At 46.4% G+C, this 25,601-nt stretch overlaps 1 protein-coding gene and 1 pseudogene across 14 annotated transcripts in view; both read left to right on the top strand.

Moving 5' to 3' along the window:
• Ccdc30 (coiled-coil domain containing 30) overlaps positions 1 to 25,601 on the top strand; it is a 98,152-nt gene that overhangs the window by 59,258 nt on the left and 13,293 nt on the right. For all 14 annotated transcript variants that reach the window (XM_042271780.2, XM_042271779.2, XM_042271781.2 and 11 more), the window contains 4 exons: positions 2,444 to 2,623; positions 6,227 to 6,436; positions 8,618 to 8,772; positions 15,114 to 15,258. In XM_042271780.2, the coding sequence (XP_042127714.2) occupies positions 2,444 to 2,623; positions 6,227 to 6,436; positions 8,618 to 8,772; positions 15,114 to 15,258 (690 nt within the window). The remainder of the gene's footprint in view (positions 1 to 2,443; positions 2,624 to 6,226; positions 6,437 to 8,617; positions 8,773 to 15,113; positions 15,259 to 25,601) is intronic.
• Positions 16,423 to 25,589, top strand: LOC143271974 (oligoribonuclease, mitochondrial pseudogene; annotated as a pseudogene).

Raw genomic sequence — 25,601 nt, 5'->3', positions numbered from 1 at the left:
TGTGTGTGTGTGTGTGTGTGTGGTCTTCAACCCTGATGCCAGACAATAGTATCTAGTACTGTGCTATGTTAGCTTAATCTTCTTAAACATACAATTTTAACAACACACCAGCCAGATGCTAAACTTCTCAGAATGCTTATAAATAGGAAAAGACTTGTGGGAGCCTCTCTCATGAGCAAGCCTGTGAGTTATATCAGTCCGAAGTATTTTGTAATGTCAGCTGTGGATGCTGATGGGTTTGGTTAACACTAGTCCAGGAGAGGGTACTTTCCTACTACTCTTGAACCAAGTTGGAAGCAGTTATTATGTTAATTTTGTAGGCCTAAAACGGTTGCTAATGTTTGGGTATTTTGCTGTGCTCTGGGTCCCACATTAAACCACCCATGTGCATTAAGCGATACGATGAGAAAGGAATGTAATCAGTGCATCTTACAGGTGGAGGAACGGAGGCTTTCGAATGAGATAGGTGGTATTTGCCCACATTGAGGAAGTAGTCTTCTTCCTCCAGGGTCTAGAGCTTGATTCTTGGGCTGCTTCTCCAATTGCTTCCCTATAGTGGTAAGTTCTCTCTAGTTCTGCCTGCCTCGTGGTCCTGCAGTTGCTTATAAAATAATCACTCAGATGCTTAATATTATTTACAAACTGTATGGCCAATGGCTTAAGTTTCTTGCTAGCTAGCTCTATCATCTTAAATTAACCCGTTTCTATTCATCTGTGTTTTGCACATGGTTGTGGCGTTACCAGTCTGCTGGCATGTTGCTGCTCCTTTGGCGGCGACTGGCATCTCTACTCTCTCCTTTCTTCTCCCCGTATATCTGCTTGGATTTCCCGCCTGCCTCTAAGCTGCCTTGCCATAGGCCAATTCAGCTTTATTTATCAACCAATCAGAGCAACACATATTCACAGCATATAGAAAGACATCCCACAGCACTTGCTTTCGCTAACAACCCACAGAAAGCATACAATTCTCACACCAGTTGTCCCAAAGAAGATAGTGAGCTGCCTCCCCAAAGCCTCCCATGGTATCATAAATTATGTTTGTGAATTTATCCCAAGTTGAATCCCAGACTTGATGTTTTAGCTGACCTAGGATAAAATCTGTGTCCTAGGGATTAACTGAAATTGATCAGACTGTCAAGGCTTTTGGATAAAACCAGAATACCAAGTAACTATTTTTATGAAGTAATTAATTTGAAATATCACATGAGTACATTTAAATAAACAATGAAGTCTCTTCGTATAAAGAGCTAAGAAAGAATCAATTCTGAGCCCAGTGGTGGTGGTGCACGCCTTTAATCCCAGCACTCAGGAGGCAGAGGCAGGAAGATCTCTGACTCTGAGGCCAGCCTGGTCTACAGAGTGAGTTCCAGCACAGCCAGGGTTTCACAGAGAAACCTTGTCTTGGAAAGGGGAAAAAAAACAAAAAACAGAATCAAATTCTGAAGGATGCTTGGCTGAGGACCATAAAGGGCTTGGTTTGGTGACTCATTTATTTTCTGGCCCACACCATCCACATCCCTGGATGGGAGGATTTAATGCCTGAATCCATAACAGAAATGATCTTCCTATGAAACCAGTATTTGAACTTTGGTTTGTATTTAATTTTTTATTTTATTTATTTTTTTTTAAGCTGGGCTCTTCAACCTAATGACTTGAGTTTCATCTCCAGAATCCATATGGTGGAAGGAGAGAAAAAACTCCTGAGAGTTGTCCTCTGGATGCCACACATACACCATGGCATCATGTGTACATGTGCACACACACACACACACACACACACACACACACTAATGAAAATTAAAATTAAAGAATGAAATGTGGAGCTGGAGAGGTGTCTCAGCAGTTAAGAGCACTGGCTGCTCTTTCAGAGGACCCAGGTTTGACTCCCAGCACCCACATGGCAGCTCACAACTGTCTGTAAGTCCAGTTCCAGGGGGATCTGACACACCTCTGACCTCCACAGGCATCAGGCATATAAGCAGTGCACAGGCATACATGCAGGCAAATGCCCGTAGACATCAAATAAAATACAAGTTTAAATTAAGTGTTTTTTAACAACTACAAAATAGTATGGGTTCCTGGTTGTTTTAATTTTTAAGGAATTTTTTTGTTCTGAGACTCAAGAATGGGTGTTTTGCTTTACAGTCCTCTATTCTGTTTGCCTTTCATCGATATAAGACATTAGAAAGGTTAATTGTCCATGCACCGCTGCTTTTGTTCCCATAATTTGCTGGCCTTTTCATGCCAGTGTAGAAGCTTTTGGATTATGGGAGCATCACCAAGCAGCCGTAGGTGTAGACGCATCGTTTGTGGTAGGTGAATGGACCAACACCCCAAACCTCTGTAGGTGAGCGCTCAGATTCCTATGGTTGTCCTGACAGCTTGAACCCACAGGCCACCAGTGCTCTCTGAGTACGTTCCTCTCTTTAAATGTTTGCCTCAGTACCTAACGTCTGGAGAGAGAGCGAACTACCAGCATCAGGGGGAAGTGCAGCAACTGCGCCAGAAGCTGAACCGCCTCCAGGTCCTGTGCAGCTCAGCTGAAAAGGAGCTGCGGTATGAGCGCGGCAGGAGCCTGGACTTCAAACAGCACAACAGTCTGCTTCAGGAGGAAAACGTCAAGGTGAGTTTCTTTCTTCCTTCCTTCCTTCCTTCCTTCCTTCCTTCCTTCCTTCCTTCCTTCCTTCCTTCCTTCCTTCCTTTCTTAAAATATTTATTTATTTATTTATTATAGAGCAGGCATGGAGGCACATGCCTCGAATCCCAGCACTCAGGAGACAGAGGCAGGAGGATCCCTTTGAGTTTGAGGCTAGCCTGGTCTACAGAGTGAGTTCCAGGATAGGCTCCAAGGCTACCCAGAGAAACTGTCTCAAAAAAAAAATGTATATATATATATATAATAGTGTTCTGCCTGCATGCATGCTTGCATGCCAGAAGAGGGCACCAGATCTCATTATAGATGGTAGTGAGCCACCATGTGGTTGCTGGGACTTGAACTCAGGATCTCCGGCCCATGCTCTCAGCCTCTGAGCCATCTCTCCAGCCCAGTCAGCTGTTTCTTAATTCCCTTCTTCCATCTTCTCTGCTGCCAGCAAGGTATGCATACTATCAGTCCCCAAACAGGAAAAGGGTTATAGTGATGTGGTCTGTTGAGCTCTTTATCACAAACTTTTTAATGTTTGATTTCATTTCAGTTACTGTTCCCCCGACAATAGTTGGATCTAGCCAGCTGGATTTCCCCCCAGTAGACGCATCCATAGGAGGGTCACAGATTCACAGATGTTTTTTGAAACACATGATTGTTCAGAACAAGGCACCATGTAAATAATGTGTCCTTCCAGTTACAATTCAGTTCTATAAATGTACATTACAGACTTGGTTTCTAATTATCTTAGAATGTATCTTGTATAATCTAATGTATCTTATATAAGGTTCTGAATTTGAATATTCAGGGGCTGGGAATATAGCTCGGTGGCAGAGTGCTTGCCTAGCATGTTCAAGGCCCTGGGTTTAATCCCCAGTTCTGCCAAACTGGGAGTGGCAGAAGCCTGGACTGTCAAATTGAAGCCTCTCAGAGCAGTTTGTTTGGTTTTGAGACAGTATCTTGTAGACCAGGCTGATCTTGGACTCACTATGAAGCCAACACTGGCCTTAAACTCCTCATCATCCTGTCTTCACTTGTCAAATGCTGAGGTCACAAGCTTACCTGCGGGACTCTGAACATCCTCAAGCAATCCCATATCTTCCTTGTGAAACTATGACTAGAAAGACACGTCCTAATTGACCCCTTATAAATATTTATTGAATGGGCTGTCTTCCGGAAATGGATAAATGATGCCTTTCGCTGTTTGAAGTCTCTCCCTTGGAAGCAGGCATGCATCAGCGTCGCATACAGTAACTGCCATTGACGTTCAGGTCCACCTTATGTCTCACAAACCTCCTCACAGTTGTTAGGGCACCAGGGTTGCAAAGCTAACAGACCGCAGAGTCTGAACTGAAACATGGGTGGGTTTGACTTTCCACCTTACACCTCTCCTCAGCTTGGAGTCATTCTGAGACCTCAACTTTGCAAACACAGGGAGTGTGTGTGTGTGTGTGTGTGTGTGTGTGTGTGTGTGTGTGTGTTTGTGTGTTTGTACATGCATGGGGTATGTGCATGCATGTGTGTGTATGTTTGTGTGGTGTGTGTGCATGAATGTGTGTGGTGTGTATGGGTGTGTGCTGGTGTGTGTGTGTGTGTGTGTGTATGGATGTGTGCACATGTAAGTATGTGTGCATGTGTGTATACGTACATGAGTGTTAGCACTCATAGAGGCCAGAGGCCTTGGATAGCCTGATAGGAGTTACATGTGGCTGTGAGAATGTGTTGCAAAAGCGCTTTTAACCACTGCAGGACTGATTTCCTAGAATCCACTCAGATGATCCAACTCTGGCTCTCTACTGTTAGGTGTGCTTACTAGAGTAACTAACGTCCCAGAATACTGACTTCATTGCCTTTGAAGCATGTTGTTGTAGGTTGTACTACAAAGAGTGTGGATAAAACATTGATGTGCAGTCTAACAGGTTACACAGTGAACGTCTGCGGACACCACCTAGAATGACGTAGAGCCAACCCAGCACACTGGCGGCCCCGCAGACTTTCCCCGCTGCATCCCAGTCACCTTCTCACATACGCTCCGTGCCACCGGCAACACTGAGACACTGGACGGGGTCCTCTCTGGGCTGCAGAGGCTTCCCTGGAGGCAGAGGTCACCGGCTTGACAGCTTTGACACTGGTGCCATCTGACATCAGTAGCATCTCTACACCGTTCTGTGGGCTCCACCCCTGACTCTCACAGCGCTCCGCTTTCCTGGCCTGTGGAGTCCACGGACAGTGTGCTGGGAAAGGACCGGTGACCTCCTCATTAACAACGAGAGGCTTAGGTTTCATGACCCTGAGCCCATCCGGGGCACCAAGTACCCCACCATTTGCTTCTTCCTTTCCTGGAGTCCAGTGCCCTGCTCACCTGTTGGACTTTTCTTGCAGCAAGGTTATGCTTGTAAATGAAAACTCCAGGTTTCTGATAGGCCAGAGTTCCTTTTGAGAAGAGATGGAACATTAACAGATTTGTTAGTAATGTTAATAGTTTGTCAATAATGTTTCAGAAGTGCCACCAACCCTCCAGTAGTATCGCCCCTGTGTCAGTTCTACCCAATGAGAACATGAGGAGAACTGAGACATTGCACTGGTTAATGGGGAGAAAAAGTAAGTGTTCACTGGGAAAAGGACCACTCATTAATGCTCAATCTAGAATTCCTTTGTGTTGTTATAGAGACAAGGCTAGTGATATCTTGTTTCCCATTGACCTTTGACCCATCAATTACAGGGAAGCATTTGGCTCTTAGGTTGTGATTTCTTCATATATTTTCTTCCCCGTGAGGCTTGACTTTGACATGTCCATCAACGTCTTTGGAGATGGCATTTCTCTTGTCTTTGGGAATTAGTGACGCTCATTATTTCAGAAATGCCCAACTCATGAATGTAGCACCCTTTCCTGTGTAGTATAAACAATTAGGGTTGCTAGTTTGTCTTTCCACTTTTTAAAGGACACTGACATGTTTGCCCAAGTGTGCGTGCTAATGTCTGTAAGTGTAAACTCTCTGGGAAGAGAGCAGAGTGAGATCGTTCAACTACAGGGACAGTGCATAGTTTACACACGTGTTTGTCTGGTCTGTTTCTCTCTGCACTGTGTAAGAACCAGCCTCACTTACATCCTCACCAGTTCCTGGAACTGTCACACTTCAAAACTTACTGGCTAATCGTATATACGTATAGTGATACCTCCTTGAAGTCTATTATTATCATCATTCATAATAATATAATCGTGTGTGTGATGCATGTGTGTGAGTGTGGTACACATGTGCCGTGGCACACACACAGAGGTCAAAGGACAACTTTTGGGAGTCAGTTCTCTGCTTCCACCATGTAGCATCCAGTGGATTTAATGCAGGCCATCAAGCGTGGTGCCAAGCACCTTTACTGGTTGAGCCATCGTGACAGCCACCATGTTTATTTGTGTGTGTGTGTGTGTGTGTGTGTGTGTGTGTGTGTGTGTGTGTGCGCGCACACGCGCGTGCATGCTCTGGGTCTCCGACCCAGCGCCTCAGAAAGGGTAGGCACACTGTCTACTATTTAACTGCATCCCCAGCCCCGTTTCTATGGTTTTTATTTTTGCCCCATCTCTAGATCAAAATCGAACTCAAGCAGGCCCAGGAGAAGTTGCTAGACAGCGCCAGGATGCACTCTTCGCTCACGGACGAGTGGAAGCACTGTCAGCAGAGAGTCAAGGAGCTGGAGCTGGAGGGACTCAAGCAGGCGCGGAGCATCAAATCCCAGCAGAGCCTTCAGGAGAAGCTGGCTTGGGAGAAATCCAAAGTGGCCGATGCTCAGGAAAAGGTAATTATCTTCACGCTCAAGAAGCAAATGTGTACACGTCTAGAGCCCTGCTCCCTGAGGACCTTAAGAGACAGCTGTGTGCAAACCTGGGCGCAGGCTAATCCTTTCCTTTTCTCTCCCTGTCTTTTCCTCTTTTTCATAATTTTATTCCATCTGCCCCTATCATTCTAATAAGCCTTGTATATTTTTGAAAAATGTATGAAGTTAAAAATGTAAATTTCTGGGACTGAGGAGATAGCTCAGTCAGTAAAATGCTCGCCACACAGGCGTGAGGACCTGAGTTCGAATCCCCAGAACCCACAGTGCATGCCTATACATCCCAGCTTTGGAGAAACAGAAACAGGAGGGTTCCCTGGACCTGGCTGGCCAACCAGCCTAGCTGAAATAGCTCCAGGCCAGCAAGAGACCCTGCCTCAAAAAATAGGATGGAGAGAGACAGAGGAGGACACCCCTTATCAACTCTTGATTGGTCTCCATGCACCGGTACACACATGTGTGTGCATGTGCACACATACACACACATGTATGTATGTATATATATGCTATAACATGAACTTAAAACTGATTGAAGCCACAGGATATTTATACTTTTTTAATATTAAAGAATTTATTTTCTCTTATTTGAATTGGCTCTTTATATGATTTTTATTTTATAACCTCTAAAAAATAGACTTATTTATTTTATTGTATGTGTATGAGTGTTTTGCCTGCATGTATGTATGTATGTGCACCACATACATGTCTGGTGCCTGAGAAGGTCACAAGAGGGCTTGAACCCCTGGGACTGGAGTTACAGATGGTTGAGAGCTGCCATGTGGGTGCTGGGAACTGAACCCAGGTTGTTTTCAAGATCAGTAAATAATTTTAAGATTTTTGTTGTAGAATTAGCTATTTTCTAAGACTGCCCCTGCATTTTGGATTGCTTAACATCAAGTATCAATAGACTATAACAGCTAGGCAGTAGTGACACATGTCTTTAATCCCAGCACTTGGGAGGCAGAGGCAGGCAGATCTCTGAGTTCAAGGCCAGCCTGGTCTATAGAATGAGTTCCAGGAAAGCCAGTGCTACACACAGAGAAATCCTGTCTCAAAAAACAAAAACGAACAACAACAACAACAAAACCCAATAGAATACGACAGTTGTGTGTGGGTGTGTGTGCGTGTGCGTGTGCGTGTGCGTGTGCGTGTGTGTGTGTGTGTGTGTGTGTAGATAGCCCCCTCTATTGCTGTCTTCCTGCCTTGAAACTACTAAACAGCAGATGTGTGTCAGGAGATGAGGCTGCATTCCTCTTCGAAACAGCATACTGCACACTGCCACAGGATACAGCAGACAAGCTGCTGTATGCGTACACACTAGCCCGCAACTGCAGCAATGGACAATGGACATGACCAGGACACCAGGAGCTCGCTCTTGCTGCCTGTCACTTGCAGAAGCCAGTGATCAAGAGACAGGAACTGAATCCTAAAACTGCACATTTTGCTGGGTGTGGTGGTGCACGCCTTCAAACAGGTGGATCTCTGAATTTGAGGGCAGCCTGGTCTACACAGCCAGTTCTGGGCCAGCCAAGGCTACACAGGGAGACAAAACAAACAAAACACAACCTTTGCTTTATTTGGAGAGCTAGCAATCTGAGAAGATGGTGCATTAACATCTGAAAAAAACTGTCTTCTGTCTCAACCTCTAGCCAGTGATTACATGGGAGACAGAGAGGCAGAACAGGGGCAAGCAGGCAGGCACTTGAGAGTGAGGCCTGGCTGGCCGCTCTGCTCAGGGGCGTAGACGGCTTCTGGTACCCATAGTATCTGTGCCCCTCATTATCACCCTCATTCTTCCCTTGTCCTTTGGATGGTTTTGCTCAGGTACTTGGAGCGCTGAGTCAATTTAGTCTCTACCTTGTCCCCTCCAGGGCACCCGGACCGGTGTGTGTGTGTGGGGGGGGGAGATTAGAACACATAAACCATTAACAACATGTTCATGCTAAGCTGCCAACAACATGCATGTGCAGATTCCTTTTCTTCACGGTGTGAAGCCTGAGAATATCTTTGTAGCACAGACTAGGAAGGAGCCTCTACCAGCCCCTCCCGTCTCCTATCACAGGTACCTGCTACCATTCAGTTTAGCATAGAGTTTGTGGTGGAAAAGGATTACACCCTCCACAATGTTTTACTTTTTCATCCAAGATTTTGGACCTGCAGCAGAAACTAGACCATGCTGGACAAGTCTGCCTTTCAGATGCTTGTGTTTTGCTGAAGAAGCAACTGGAGGAGGAGATCAAGGAGTCCAAGAGCAGTGAGGCTAGACTGCAGCAGCAGTTACAGGAGGAACAGCAGAGGAGGTAAGGACCGCCAGGGTGGGGCCCCTGGGCCGGAGGACCTGCCTGGGACACCGGGAGGTTGCTGTAAGTGGATTAACCTGTGAAATCTAACGCGTTGCTTGCCTAACTCTCTGATAGGATCTGCACGAATTCAGGCTTCATCGAAGTTATATTTTTTTTATCCATTGGCTAATGTTCTTCCAGATAGTTCTGGATCATTATTGGAATCTTTGGCATCAACAAATTGCTCAAGGATAAGAACTGTCACTCCCCCCCAAAAAAATAAGTGTTACAATTCTGACTTAGAACATTCTTTTGGATGCCCTGGGCCTTAATGACAGTGCTTCTCATTTGTATGATGTTCAAATGAGTCATACATATTTTGAGAAAAAAAATATATTATCCACTAAAAACTCACAGAGATGTTCACACATACTTTGTAGCTCAGAATCTTACTTCCAGCTATACTTAGGAGTTCTATGCTTGGGCCTAGCCCAAAATACTACTGAGTAAATATTTGTTGAATGGATGAATGTTTGAGTATGCGACTGGCTGGATATCTGTATGAATGAAGACTGAATACACTCAATGAGAGGCCGTGGGAAAACACTTGCCTCACCTGCCATGTCTCGAAAGATGGTGGGCTAACCTGTCATAGTGCAGTTAGATCCTAGATAGTGCTGCTCACAAGAGAGCAGCAGGACACCCCAAAGACAAGCGTACCCTTAGCTGACACAGCTCTGATGGATGATAATGCTTGCAGGTCGAAGGGCAGATAACCATATCAGTCATGCACCCAGGAAGTGCCAGCAAGCTTGCCACAAGTCCAGATAGCAGAACTAAGAAAACCCCCATTTTAAAAATGAGATGGAGGGGCTGGGGTGAGGTGGACAGGTGGTTAAGTGGTTAAAAGCACTGGCTGCTCTTGTAGAGGACTGGGATTTGGTTCCCAGCACTTCACCAACATAACCATCTTCCCAGGCCCTCACTCTTTTTTACTGTGGTGAAAGTCTTACCCAGGCTGGTCCCAAACGTGTGGGATCAAGGGATGTTCCTGCTTCAGTGTCCCAGGTTTCGGGGACCACACGTGAGCACACCACTCTCAGCAGAATTCAGTTTCTTTTTTCTTTTTTTTTTTTTTAGATTTATTTATTTATTATGTATACAAAGAGGGTGCCAGATCTCATTACAGATGGTTGTGAGCCACCATGTGGTTGCTGGGAATTGAACTCAGGACCTCTGGAAGAGCAGCCAATGCTCTTAACCTCTGAGCCATCTCTCCAGCCCCCAGAATTCAGTTTCTATAGTGGATATAGCGATCGGTGGCCATGTCGTCTGTTTTTCCTTATGTGACTTTACATTGTTTACATCTTTCAAGAATTCCCTCAAAAACAACAACAACAATAAAAAAGGCGGGGCATGGTGATGCACGCCTTTAATTCCAGCACTCGGGAGGCTGAGGCAGGAGGATCTTTGTGAGTTAGAGGCCAGCCTGGGCTACAGAGTGAGTTCCAGGAAAGGCACAAAGCTGCACAGAGAAACTCTGTCTCAAAAACAAAACAAAACAAAAGAATTCAGTCCATTCATCATCTGACTTATCAGATCTGTGGGCATAGAGTTGGTTATGATGTTATAATGATATAATAATATCCTTTATTGTCCTTTCAATATCTGTGGGATCAATAGAGGCGGCCCCTGTTTCATTTCTGGTATTAATAATTTCTATGTTCTGTGCATCTTGGTTCACCTGTCTAGATAGAGATTTGTCCATTTGCATTGGTCTTTTCAAAGAACTACCTTTGGTTTTGTTTCATTTTCTCTACTTTTTTTCCTGATTCCATTTATCAGTCTACCCCCACCCCACTGCCCCACACTTCTTGACAGGGTCTCATGTAGCCCAGGCTGGCCTCAGATTCACTATATAGCTGAGGCTAGCCTTAAACTTCCAATCCTTATGTTGCCACCTTCCGAGTTCTGGGATTACATGTGTGCCACTGCACCCCACTTGGTCTGAGACAACAGAGTCTCACTTTGTAGTCCAGGCTATCTTAGAACTCACTATATACCCAAGCTTGCCTCAGACTCACAGCAGTTCTTCTGCCTCAGCTTCCAGGGGCTGGAATTGCAGGCATATAGCACCACACCTGGCTGAGGTTCTCATTTGTATTATACTTTTCTTCCGTTTGTTCTGGGGTTATAATGCTAGTCCTTCTCTGGCTTCTTATGGCAAAAACTTGGAGTATTTGGTTTTAGATTTCCCTTCCTTTATAACACACATGTTTACTGGTACCAGTTTCTCTGCTTCTGATGCATTCCACAAAGTCTGTATGTTCTTCTTTCATTTAATTCAAAATGTTCCTGACTCCTCATGAAACATCCTTGCCTCTGCAACACTTAGGAGTCTGTTGACTCCAGACATCTGGAATTTCCTGTTGATGGTGTACAGTTTCATAAATACTATCATTTTAAATTGTTGTATAGTATTCTCTTACATAGTGACAATTAATCATGGTTGTCAACTGGACTGCTTTAGAGATGACCAGAACACCAGCAAAACATGCATCTGGGTGTCTGTGGGGGTTGCCAGACAAGCTCGGCTTGTGGGTCGACGTCCTGAGTGGAAGAGACCCACTCTTAATGAGCAGCAACTTCCAAAAGTTTGGGGCCCAGATGGAATGGGAAGGGGAGAGGAGGAGAACCTCGCTCTCTGAAGGGCGGGGCTCCCACTGAACAATGCAGGGACCCTGGATCCCTCTGAATGTGGCTCTGTACCAGCAGCTGTCCTGGGAGCTTTCAGACCCTCATCAGCCTGGAACTGGGCTGCACTACTGACCTCCTTGTGTTCTGAGGCTTCCGGCTTCTTAGATGGAGCAGCTCTGAAGCAGCTGACTATTCAATTCAGCTCTGACCCTGTGAGTTCATGCGACACATTCCTACTGTACATGTTTAATTGGTTCCGGTTCTCTGGACACCTCTGACTATACACAGAAATATAACTTCTGTTGATTGGTTGTCTGCAACAGAATTTTGCCACGTTGTCCAGGCTTTGCCTTGAACTCCTGAGCTCATGTGATCCTCATGCCTCAGCCTCCTGTGTAGATGGGACTCCAGTCGTGCACCACTGCACCGAGCTTAACGTACATGTTGTAGTTTTTGTTTGTTTGTTTTTCTGCTCTAAATAACACTACAGTGAGTGCTGAGGCTGTAACTCACTGGTGGAGTGCCTACCGATCATGCACAAAGCCTGAATTCAATCTTAGCGCTGCCCCAAAACTGTTTGTTTGTTATTTTAAAAGGAGTTTGAGGGGCTGGGAGGTGGCTCAGTGGGTTAAGCAGTTGCTAAGCAAGCTTGACTCTTTGAGTTCAATCCCCTGAACCCACTGAAACGTGAAAAGGAGAGAACCAACTCCACAAAATCTGACTTTTATGCATGTATGTGCACACACACACACACACACACACACACACACACACACATATCATGGCTTATGTGTACCCCACACATGTGTATACACACACAAACACACATCATGGCTTATGTGCACCCCACACATGTGTATATATACACACACATCATGGCTTATGTGCACCCCACACATGTGTATACACACACACACACACACACACACACACACACACTCACTCACTCACTCACTCACGTGCGCGTATGTACACATACTCACAATAAAAAAAAATTTAAGGGAATTTGAGAGCCAGTGAGATACCCCAGCATGTAAAGATCCTCACCCCCAAGCCTGACAATCTGAGTTCAGTGCCAGAAACTCACGTGGTGGAAGGAGAGAACAGATTCCTGCACACTGTCTTCTGACCTGCACATGAAAACTACGGCACATGCAAACAAACAAACAAATAGATGCAATGTCAACACTTCAAGCCGAGTTTGAATACTGCTAGAATGAACATCCTTGCCCTGAAGCACTCTAACTGTAGTGATAGGTGGTGGGCATCGTGCTAGAAGAGGTCCAGAAGGCCGTGAGAGTACCCCGCAGGACCATCTGTGGAACTGGGGGCTTGAGAGAGCCTTCCTCAGTGACAGTCACTGAGGGTGAGAATGAAGCAGTCGGCATGAGAGGCTGAGAGGTGTTGAAGAGGCCGAGGAAGGAAGACATAGAAAGGTTGCGTGAGTTTGGGAGAGTAGTGGCTGGTGAGAAAATGAATCCAGAAAGCCAGGTAGCCTGGTTCACGCAGAGGTGATGGACAGGCCACATTGAATAGTTGGGGCTCTACTGTAAGCGCAAGGGGGAGCCACTGAAGGATTTTAGGCAAGGGATTGTGGAGTTTGGACTGTAGCTCTGTGGTGGAACAGTTGCCTAGCAGGTGTGAGACCCTGGGTTCAATAGCCAACACCAGAAAAATAATGGAGGATGTTCCGGGATTCAGTTGTGACTGAGGAAGAAAACTGTGTAAATGATGGGTTGATGAAGAGATTCAGGCCACAGGGAAAACAGAGGATCTTGTCGGACCTTGTCAGTCTCAAGACCTGCTAGTCTTTCATCGCTAAAACTATGTATTTTGTGAAGTGTCTGTTCTATTTGGTAGTTTCTAGAAAATCACTGAGTTGCTCTTTTGATTCAGACTTCCCATTTTCCATCTTCTGTTTGAACTCCCAGATTGCAGCTGTAGACAGCCCAAGGTCCCTCTCAGTTCCAGCAGCTCGATTTCACTTCGGCTCCAGGGCTCAGCACTTATCCAGGCCCCTGGACCAAAACTAGGGATGGAGCTGTCACTGGATCTCACTGTTTTCCCTCAGCTCCCCAGCCCTGGTGAAATGTCTGCAACAGAACTCACACGAGACCTGCAGAGCGGGATGTAATAGACAGGCAGTTTAGCAGAGAACAGGGGAGGCATTTGCAAAGGGACCACTGCGCCAGTCTGCATCTTAGGCAGCATTCAGACTGTTTCTGAAGTCTCTAGAATAAACAGTTTTCCCATCCCAGTGACTGACAGGCCTGTCTAGATTGACCTTCCAGGGAGAAGGCAATGGTATGTCCTTGTTCTTTACCAGAATGCCTCCTGCTGTGCAGTGATCCCGTAAGGTTCAGGTCTCTTAAGAGCACTTTCAATACTTATTAAGGATGTTCAAGGTACTTCTGGATGCCATGTCTCCTCGTAGAGGAGGGACATGACTTAGGTCCATTCCCCTGGCCAGTCCTTAACGTCCGACTGTTCCTGTCCATGGATTTATAAGCTCCTGATTATGGAGGAAGAGTCCAACCCCGATGTCTTCCAGTATCTAACTAGCTACCAAACAGAAGCATGAAGAAGAAAGAGATGATGACAGCGGGGATTGGTCACATATACAGATAGTGATTGGGATAGAGCCCGGTGAGGACGGTGTGGGGTTAGGCGTGACTGGCAGAATCAAGCTGCAACAATCCTTAGAGTGCCTGCACTGCCACCCAAGGGACACAAGAGCGAGAGGCGCAGAGCCAAGAGTCAGGGTCGCGTGGTCTACCATCCAATAACCTGTCGGCTGCCTAGACCGCTTCAATTAGAGACGGCAAGGCGGTCTGTCCAGTGTCAGACTCTAATGCCCATCAGTGCCATTTCCTCATCGCCACCAGCCTATTCTTTGAGATGACTCGCCTGGATGTGGGGAATCTCGGTTTGCAATCCTCAAAAAGTCTCTCCAGGAACTGTAGTTTGAGAGGTCTCTCTGGAAGAGCAGGTGCTGATGGCGCTCATGAGGACGGGCGAATCTCCCCAGCACTGCAGCTCATCAGTCCGTGAGTCAGCCGCAGCAGGGCGCCGTGTGTGTGTGTGTGTGTGTGTGTGTGTGTGTGTGTGTGTGTGTGTGTGTGTGTGTGTGAGCACCAGTACCAGCAGTGTGTCAGTCAGCCGCAGCAGGGCGCCGTGTGTGTGTGTGTGTGTGTGTGTGTGTGTGTGTGTGTGTGTGTGTGAGCACCAGTACCAGCAGTGTGTCAGTCAGCCGCAGCAGGGTTCCGTGTGTGTGTGTGCACCAGTACCAGCAGTGTGTGGAGCCAGGGATTGTGGGGTCAACCTGTAAAGCACTGTGGAAGAAAGAATATGGATTCAGGAACAGAGCCCCACCTCAGCCTTGTCCTAGCTGTTCTTGGTGCTGCATCTTTCTCATCTCTTCCATGAGGAAAATGATTTCTTCCTCATGGGTCTGTTTTGATGGTAAGAGGGAGAGTTAAGGAAAAGCTTTTATTACGTAGGAGGCTCCCTGCCTGGGTCCCTTTACCTTGCAGACACATAACTGTACCTCACTCTGCTGGACCCACAGGCTCCCTCTGCCTGGCACCAAAGTTGTGGGTCTAGGAACCATTTGCAGAGTGTGGCAGTCCACAGAGTGAGTGGTGTGCATTGACTGCCCTCAGGGTAGTCCTGGACCAGGACATGAATGAGCTCCAGAGGCAAGTGAGGACCTTGCAGGATAAGGAGGACCAGCGGGAAGCAGCCAGTTCCCAGCAACAAGAGACCCTATGCCAACAACTGGAAAGTGAGAAAAGAAAGTGTGAGGAGGTAAGTGCAGACATGCTTCCCTGTTTTCCAGTTCTCAGAGACTGCAGTACGTGTCCATCACTGCTATTTAGCTAATTAGTACTGAGTACACTTTACCTACTGAATTTAGCTAGGAAAACAAATCTACCATATGTGTGTGTATGTATATATATGTATGTATGTATGTATGTATGTATACACACACACAAGTGGAGGGGAGGGAAATAGACTTCCTGTAGTCTCCCAGGTTGTTTGGCTGGGCTATAAATTAAATTGTCAGGAGCTGGAGAGATGGCTCAATAATTATGTGCACTGGCTGCTCTTCCAGATGACCTGGGTTTGATTCCAAGCACCCACATGGCAGCTCACAACTGTCTGGAACTCTAGTTCTAAGGGATCCTACATCCTCTTTGGAATTTCTGAGGTGCCAGACACACATGCGGTGCAGAGACATAAATGCAGGCAAAAGATCTATATACATAAAATAAAAATGAAAAAGATATATTTTTAGCTGGGCAGTGTGGCACATGCCTTTAATCCTAGCACTCAGGAGGCAGGGCCAAGCAGATCTCTGTGAGTTCAAGGCCAGCCTGGTCTACAGAGCAAGATCCAGGACAGAAACCAAAACTACACAGAGAAACCCTGTCTCAAAAACCAAAAAAAAATATATATATATATATATATATTTTAAAGATTAATCAACATAGGGCAAATTAGTAGGAGTAAGACCACTTCAATTGTGTGTGTGTGTGTGTGTGTGTGTGTGTGTGTGTGTGTGTGTGTGTGTGTTTGTCCCACAAAACATGAGACTTAAAACAGGTCAGATATCCGAAGCTTATACAACATCCCGAGCTGTCTAGAAAGGGCCTTGGAACCTCTGGAGCACAATGGAGACAAGCTATGGGAGAGCATGGGGAGGAAGTGTAGGGTGAGGAAGGGTTGTCTCAGATACGGATAAACGTCCAATAGGTGGTGGTGGTGGTGGTGGCGGTGGCGGTGGCAGCGGCAGTGCACGCCTTTAATCCCAGCACTCAGGAGTCAGAGGCAGGTGGATTTCTGTGAGTTTGAGGCCGATCTGGTCTACAGAGTGAGTTCCAGAACAGCCAGGGCTACAACTGTCTTGAAAGAGAAATCCTGTCTCGGGGGGTGGGGGGGTGGGGGGTGGTGGTGGATTGTTTTAAAGAAAATGCCCTACTTCTGGATCTTACGGAGGCTTTTTCTCAGTTGAGGTTCCCTCCTTTCAGAAGACTCTAGCTTGTGTCAAGCTGACATAAAACTAGCCAGCACATAGGGACACATCCTGTCCTATGGTCATGTTTTGGGGTGGTGTGTCCTGAGCCCCAACACAAACAGTAAGGTATTTAATACATGAGGGAAAATGCTTGCAAAGCTGCTGAGTGGGAGATCAAAAAGACCTGCTGTGGCTTCCACTCTGGCTTCAGGGGCTGTGACGCCCTTTTCAGGCCTCTGCTGGTATGCATGCAGAGATGGACACATGCATACATATAAATAAAAGCAGAATGCCTCAGGAAGCATTTGTTTACTTGGTTGCCAGCTTATTTAGAAAGGTCACGACTCAGAAACAGCCAGAAGGAAGAGACGGCCAGGAATGTGGGATGGAACACAGAGCGCATGTGTCCACTCTGCGCCTCCGGGTGTCCACCAACCCACGCTCTCTGATTCCTAACCTCGTGGAATTTTAGGGAAGTTTCTGGCTCAGGGTTCTGTACAAATGAACTTGGAAGTGATCCTGCTCCATCCTAACCACAAATAAAAAGCTGAGCAAGCTGAAAAGTTTTAACAATACTTCTTAGTCTACCAGAGAAGTAGGGTCACAAGCCCTGTCTCCATGTTCTGTTGCTGTGAAGAGATACCATGACCACAGCAGCTCTTATAAAGGAAAGCATTTAATTGGGGTGGCTCGCTTACAGGTCAGAGGTTCAGTCCATTATCATGGCAGGACATGGCAGCATGCAGGCAGACATGGCGCTGGAGAGGTAGCTGCTATATCTTGATCTGCAGACAACAGGAAGTAGACTGCCTCACTGGGTGTGGCTTGAGCATATAGGAGACCTCAAAGCCCACTTCCACAGTGACACACTTCCACACCTACTCCAACAAGGCCTCACCTCCTAATAGTGCCATTCCCTTCGAGGGCCATTTTCTTTTAGCCCACCACAGGGCCACTGCCCCCTGAAGTTGGAGAGACTGACACAGTGCCACAGTGAGAGCTGCCAGGAAAGGCTGCGCTGCCACTGAAACTGATGAACTGTTGATGCTCAGACCTCCAGGGGACTCGATAGTTTCAAGGCCCCCCACACTTACTTTCGTGGTTTCACTCCCAGGTTCTGACTGTGAATATTTGAGGAATCTCTCCAGGGTCTCCTGCCAGGAGAGGCGTTGGGGAGGGGGACATTCAAAGTTTCTTAGCAAGAGAAACTGTTTAATTAGAACCTAACATGATGGGGTTTGGTCAGAACCTAACTGACCCAGGGCAAGAGAAACGTGCGATTTCAGCCCCCATTTAAAGGAAAAAAATGAAGGAGAGGAAAGAGGCATGTGTAAGGGCCATGCTCAAAGGTGTAGTTGTCTGAAAGATTATGACCTAATCGTAGGAGCAGAGAATGTGGCCCATCTCCCTTGCCTTTCCAGCACGCACTAAGTACCTGCTCTAACAATGTCCTTCATCTTGTCTGCCTATAAAGAAACATTCCCAAGACATATGAAGACACAACTTGAAGAAACTGAAACACGGCAGAATCAAGACCCAGATATGACAGGAATATTGAAATTATCAGGACTGTAAAGCACCTGTGAATAGTGTGTTGAAGCTTTAATAAAGCAGATGCATGGCATGCAAGAGGAGATGGGCAGTAGAAACAGAGAGATGGAAAGGGGAAAAAATGCAAGGCATAGAAGCCGTAGTGGTGGAAGCAGTGGCCACCTATGACAGGGCTCTTAGCGCACTGCACACAGCTGAGGGAAGAATCCTGGATCCCAAGGAAATCATGACAGAAACCTCGAACCCAGTGAGCAAAGGGAACTTTAAGGGAAAAGAACAGACTACCCAGAAACCGTGAGACAAATACAGAAACTGTAACACACGATGGAAATAATGGAAAATCAAAGAAAAAGAAGACAAAACACTTGAAATAATATGATTGAGAATACCCAGAAGTTAATGCCAGATGCTGAACCACAGATCCGGAAAGTTCAGAGAATGCCAATCAAGATGAGTGACAGAAAAACTACATGTAGGTTCATAACGTTTAAACTACAGTTCAAAGAGAAAGTGGAAATCCTGCAAGAAGACAGAGGAATAAAAAATACTTCCTCAGACAGACAGAACTGGAGAGTTTGTCACCAGCAAAAAGACTTTGAACACAATGTTAAGAGATGTTCTTTAGGGGGCTGGGGCCATGGCGGCTCATGCCGGGTGATGCTAGGCGTATCCCTGGGCTCCAGGCTGTTGTAGGGTGTGGGTGGCAGGCACAGGCAGTTAGGAGTGTGAGGTGTCAGCCAATGTGGTGCAGCCATGACGGTCGGGGAGAGCATGGTCCGGGTGGACCCCGAGAAGACAGGATTGGACATCGAGAAGGATCAGATTACTGAGATGGCCTGTCTGAGAACTGACTCTGATCTTAACATTTTGGCTAAAGGTCCCAACCTGATGATGGAGCAGCCGGAGGAGCTGCTGGACAGCATGTCAGATTGGTGCAAGGAGCATCATGGGACGTCTGGTCTCACCAAGGCCGTGAAGGAGAGTATACTTACACTGCAGCAGGCAGAGTATGAATTTCTGTCCTTTGTACGACAGCAGACTCCTCTGGGGCTCTGCTCACAGTCAGGGAATTCAGTCCATGCAGATAAGAAGTTTCCTGACAAATCTATCCCAGTCCATGAACCATCTTCACCATAGGACCATTGACGTGAGCACTGTTACAGAGCCGTGCAGACGCTGGTCTCCAGGAGAGTTTGGATTTGCTCCGAAGAAGGCTGCTTCTCACAGGGCCCTCGGTGGCATCAGTGAAAGCTCTAAAGAGCTTCGGTTTTACCGAAATAAAGTCTTCAAGAAGAAAGACAGATGAAAAGAAGAGGAAAATAATAGAGAACGGAGAAATGAGAAGACTGTGAATTAAGCGCTCGCCTTATATTTAAGGCAACTTTTATGGCGTGGTTTGTACATCGGTTCACGTTGAGAAGACTGTGAGCTGATACCAGTTCTCAAGCTGCATAGTCTACCTGGTTCTCCCGAAGCCACTCTCCTGCTGACAACTCGGCAGAACACCCTTTCTGTCTTTTTAAAATTTATTCATTTATTTATTTATTTTATGTGCATTGATGTTTTGCCTACATGTATGTCAGTGTGAGGGTTTCTGATCTTGGAGTTACATGTGGGTTCTGGGAATTGAACCTAGGTCCTCTGGAAGAGCAGTCAGTGCTCTTGAGCCATCTCTCCAGCACCCAGAACCCCCTTTTGAAAGAAAAAAAATTCCAGTTAACTTTGCATCTCCAGACTCTTCAAACAAACAAGACATCACGGTTTCTTTCTTCTAATCTGCCGTTTCCATTACGACACAGCAACTCTTCTGTATGATTCAGGCCGCACCCACCCCCTCAGTTCATATCTGCATTTGCTTATTATAGGCCATCTCTTTAATAATAAATAAATAAATAAATAGACACGAGAAAAACAAAGCAATGACAAAACCCACAAAAAAGACAAGAATCTACCCAAAGAAAGGAAGCCAGCCAGCCGGATGGCTCAGCGGGCAGAGGATCTTGCTGCCAAGCTGAAGACTTCTAAAAGTTGTCCTCTGACTCCACATGTACTCCAAGGCACATGCACACACAACAAATAAATAATTACTTAGTAAATATGACGAGATGGCTCAGTGGTTAAGAGCATGAATTGCTCTTGCAGAGGACCCGGGTTCAGTTCTCAGCACCCACATGGTGGCTCACAACCATAGAAGATGCTAGTTCCAGGGGATCCATTGCCCTCTTCTTTGGGCATGGCACACACAGAGACATACATGCAGACATAAACACACACACACACACACACACAAATAAAAATGGAATACATTTCCAAAAGAAGGAAGAGCATCAGAGGAAGACTAGGTGAAGATAAAATGAAAGTTTTTATTTCGATTGACCTGGCATAGTTTGTCCAAAATAATGATGAGAGGGCACGGGAAAGATGGCTCGGAGGTCAGAAGCACTACTGCTCTTCCAGAGGCCCTAGTTGAGTCCCAGCACCCACGCAGAGCGACTCACAACCACCTGTAACTCCACCTCTAGAAGATAGGACACTCTTTTTGGCCTCCAAGGACACCTGCATGTGCCTACATCCACAAAAACAGACATGCATATACATGAATGGAAATAAAATAAATCTTCAAAAATAATAGCAATAAAGCCGGGCGGTGGTGGCGCACACCTTTAATCCCAGCACTTGGGAGGCGGAGCCAGGCGGATCTCTGTGAGTTCAAGGCCAGCCTGGACTACCAAGTGAGTTCCAGGACACTCTCAAAGCTACACAGAGAAACCCTGTCTCAAAAAAAAAATAATGATGATAATAATAATAATAGCAATAATATAATTATACTATAAGTGATTCTATACACAGGTAGTATGCGTATATGTAAGGAAAATGGATGTCAGCAGTGGTAGAGAAGATGGGAGAGAGGGATTACAATTGTCTGCTGCTGCAGTGTGCTTGCACTGCCTGTGAAGTGGCATAGCATCATTTGAGAGTGAACTTGAGGTCTGCGCATGGTGTCCCACGCCTTTAACCCCAGCATTCAGGAGGCAGAGGTAGGCCAGCAAGGCTAACCTAATCAGTGAGCCCAGGCCAATGACAGGCCCTGTATGAAAGAACAAGGTAGATGATGCCTCAGAAATAACACCCGGTTGTCATCAGACCCCCCCATATGCATGCGCACATGCGCATGCGTGTACACACACACACACACACACACACACACACACACAAAACCTGTCCCCACATGAATACCATCAAAAAAAGGAAGGAAGGAAGGAAAGGTGGAGTGGAAGAAGAGAGAGAGAGAACCTGGGCTGGCTAGAGGTATATTGCATTCTATGACTATCGTTTGAGACCACCTATAAAAACTGGGGGAAAAGGCGTTAAGTTCAGAACAAAAAGGAAAATTACAGTCTATAGAATGTTCAGTTAAGCACAAATATTAGGGAGGGGTGAGTACTCTGGAGGCAGAGACAGTTGGATGTCTTTAAGTTCAAGGCCAGCCTGGTGTACATAGAAAGTTCCAAGCCAGTCAGGGCTATGTAGTGACACCAACCAAAATACTGAGGCAAGAGGATTGTGAGTTCGAGGTCATCCAGGATATAAAGCAAATATACTGTTTCAAAATACCCTGCTACCAAAAAAGATTCAAATGAACTGTTTATCAATCACGGTGACCAAAGAGCCATAACCAGATGGCTTGCTCTAAGTCAGTTCATGTGATTGTCCCCATTGCCTATGAGCAGTAACACCCACCCCCACCCAGCATTTAAATACTGCCACTTATCCTCGGGGGCTCTGTAGTACTGTGAACCCCACTAAAATCAGGGAGCCGTGTGGTTGAAGACAACTCCCTCCCTGCTTTGGGACCACCAATGATGGATGAACCAATCACCCACGGTGAACTACTCCAGAATTCCTGTCTGTATCAGTTTTTTATTTCCTTCCTCTTCCTTGTGTCCAAGTATAACATCTTAAAGCCATTTAATATAGGTGGCTGCTGAGTCCAAGTTTGAGTCAGCCAGCCTAACCATTTAAAGACACTCTTAGAGGTTCAGATTAACATTTCAAATCCAGGAACTGCAGAGATGGCCCAGTGGTTAAGAGCACTTGTTGCTCTTACAGAGGGCCAGAGTTCAGTTCCCGGCACCCACATCAGGCAGCTCCCAACCCACATGTGACTCCAGCTCCAGGGGATTCAGCACCCCCATCTGACCTCTGTGGGGACCTGTCGCTGTGTGCATAAATACATGCACACACACCTGTAGATGTAACTAACCGTCTTATTAAATAAGAAACACAGAAACAATGTAAAGGAGAAAGCCGAGAGGTCAGAGCTCAGAGCTAAAATCTCACCCTTCCGCCTGCGGTGTCCCAGCTTCCCGAAAGAGAGCTACTTCCTGTCTGTACGTCTTTTTTATAGTATTATTGTTCTGCCTTCTCATTGGTTGTAAACCCAAACACGTGACTGCCTCGTCACTGTCTGAATGTACAGCCCCCTAGGTCTTAAAGGCATATGTCTCCAATGCTGGCTGTATCCCTGAACACACAGAGATCTATGGGATTAAAGGCGTGTGCCACCACCGCCACACTCTGTCTATGGCTCTAATAGCTCTGACCCCCGGGCGACTTTATTAACATACAATCAAAATCACATTTCAGTACAATTAGAATACCACCACACACACCATACACACACACACACACACACACACACACACACAAACACACACACACACACACACACCATACACACACTTAAAATAAATCATTAAATACTTTAAATTCTGACTCTGATAAGCATATCCATATCAGCAATGTTGGCCTGTTCAACACTGTAGTCCTTCCTCCCTAGTTTAGTCTCCCAGAAATCCATTCCTTCACATGAGCCTCAAGTTTCTGGCATTTTAAGATGCCAAATCCTGCCCATCTCCCTGCTGTTCACCTTAAGTCAAGGCCTATATTCAACCTCTTCTCCCCTGAAGTGTGCTAGGATCTAACTCTCTGGTTATGATTGGAGAGAGAATAATAAAAGACTTGGTGGTGATGTACAGATGACTTTTAAGGACAATAGCACTTTTTTTTTTTTTTGAGACAAGGTTTCTCTGTGTTTCTCTGTGTAGCCATGACCTACATCTTGGATACACCGTGTAGCTGAGGTCATCTTGAACTTCTGACCCTCCTTGCCTCCACTTCCCGAGTGTTTGGATGGCAGGTGTGTGACACCATGCCTGGTCTATGCCATGCTGGGGACCAAACCCAGGGCTCCATGCATGCTAGGCAAGCCCTCCACCAACAGGCCTGCATCTCTAGCAACAGGAACCTTCTTCCGAGGCACCTGCCCAAGATGCAATCCGTACAGATCCCCAAGCAAGGATTTTAAACCCTGCAGACCGCAAGGTGGGGGCTGCTTACACTGGTGATTATTTCCTCTTCCTCGATGAATCCAGCAAGGGATTAATCCATCTTTATTTCAGAAACGTCAGGATCCAGCACTTTCCCCAAAGCCCATCCGCGGGCCACGCAGCCTTTGACATGAGCCTCTAGGGGGATGCATCATGCCATTTCCCAAAGCACTTCCCTACAGGCATCTGTTAGCTGATAATGTAATCAGCTCTGGGTGCTTAGTGACAATGAGATCAGGTTACTGGTTCAGAATCCCTAAGCTGCCCGCCGCGTGCGGTGGCGCACATATTTAGGTGGATCTCTGCAAGTTGAAGGCCAGCCTGGTCTATAAAGCAAGTTTCAGGACAGCTGTGGATGTTACACAGAGAAACCCTGTCTGGAAAAACAAAAACAAAACAAAAAAAATCCCTAATCCAAAACTTGGGATGCTCCCAAATCTGAAATTTTTGGAGCTGGGCATGGTGGCAGGTTGGAGCAGGACGATCGCTTTTAGCCTGGGAGTTCTAGGCCATGATGAGTAACACCGCGAGAACCTGTCTGGAACCAGACACACAAATGCTGGAAATGTTTTTGAATGCCGACAAGACACTGTGGCCAGCTCCACACCTGACCTCAAGTGGTAGGTGTCAGAAAAACCACGGAAGGTAACCTTGGCAAGTTGGAGGCAAGGGCCCCTAGAAAGCCACGCCTCACGTGGAGAATTTCTTGGAGGAGGGAGGGCAATGGACGCAGAGTGTGCCTCTGCAGATAAGAGCTGAGGAGAGGAGGAATAAGAGAGGAAGAGAAGAAGAGACAGGAAAGGGGAAGGAAGGAGGTGCAGACACGGACTCGTGGGAAGGGAGGGTACCTTTAATAGATTTAGCGCATGCGTATAGAGACTATGCATCCAGGCAGCGGCTGTCTAGGTATTTGCCTGAATGTTAACAAGTGCATCCTGCCAGGTCCCCAACGTAATGTCTAAATGCTAACCGTAAGTCATCAAAATATAGCTGCACACACAAAAAATTATACTTCCAGGCTATGTGAATAAAGTGTATATGAGACACAAATGAATTTTGTCTTTGGCCTTGGATCTCATTCCCAAGAGAGCTCATCATGTAATCGCAAATATCCCTCAAATCCTGAATGCCTCATGACAAACATTCTGGTTAAGGGGTATTTGGCCTGAACCTTCTAATCTAACCAGCTCAGAGTCTCACTTTGAGTTTCTAGTCTCAAGTGACCTCAGAGGTGTGCGGCTTTCGGCCAGCCAGCAAGCCCGTGATGCCTCTGAGTGACCAGAAGTTGGATAGCTTCTAATTCAATTATGACACAATTGACCTGAAGACAGTTTCATCAGACTTCATGGATTAGGGTTCAGCCCTCAAGACTTCACACCCAGTGGCAAGGCTGAGCCTCTGAAATTATTTCTTTGTCTTCCCCCTAACCCCTTTTTTTGAGACAGGGTATCACATAACACCAGGGTCTCAAACTCTTATATAGATGAAAATGTCCTTGACCAATTGCTAGGGTTATAAGTAAATGCCGCCACATGTAGTTTTAGGCAAGGCTGGGGATCCAACTTAAGACTTAGTGCAGGCTAGGCAATCACTATGCTGCCTGAGCCACGTCCCTAGACTGGCCAGCAGAATTTCTGACCAACTAGAAATGAACTGGTTCCCACAATTCCCCCTGATATTCAGTCACTTTGCGCTAGGGCACTCACACAACACAGGGTTCACCACACTGCTGTTTCCTGTTTTGTGGCAAGGGAATTTTATTTTCATTTTTATTTATTTATTTATTTTTGGTTTTTCGAGACAGGGTTTCTCTGTGTAGCTTTGCGCCTTTCCTGGAACTCGCTTTATAGACCAGGCTGGCCTCGAACTCATAGAGATCTGCCTCTGTTTCCTGAGTGCTGGGATTAAAGGCGTGCGCCACCCAACCGGCATTTTAAAGGATAGAAATGAGCAAGCAGACAAGGAGACACATGTGAGGTCTGGAAGGGTCCTGAGCCGGGAGCCCCTGTCTCCCCGCGGTAGGAGTGAGCCAGCGCCCAGCACGTGGAAGGGCACTTGTTCGTCTTCCTGCAAACCCCTGTCTGTGTTAAGCTGTCCCTGGACTCCTCAAATCCTGCCCTCTGGAGTTTATGGGAAGACTTCACTGCGCAGGCACAGACCATTCCCTTTCCACCCACCCCCATGTTTTTCAG

This window comes from Peromyscus maniculatus, chromosome 2 (assembly GCF_049852395.1).
Source record: "Peromyscus maniculatus bairdii isolate BWxNUB_F1_BW_parent chromosome 2, HU_Pman_BW_mat_3.1, whole genome shotgun sequence".
NCBI lineage: Eukaryota > Metazoa > Chordata > Mammalia > Rodentia > Cricetidae > Peromyscus > Peromyscus maniculatus.
The sequence above is the reverse complement of the archived record's forward strand: the minus strand, read 5'-3'. Positions and strand labels throughout refer to the sequence as shown.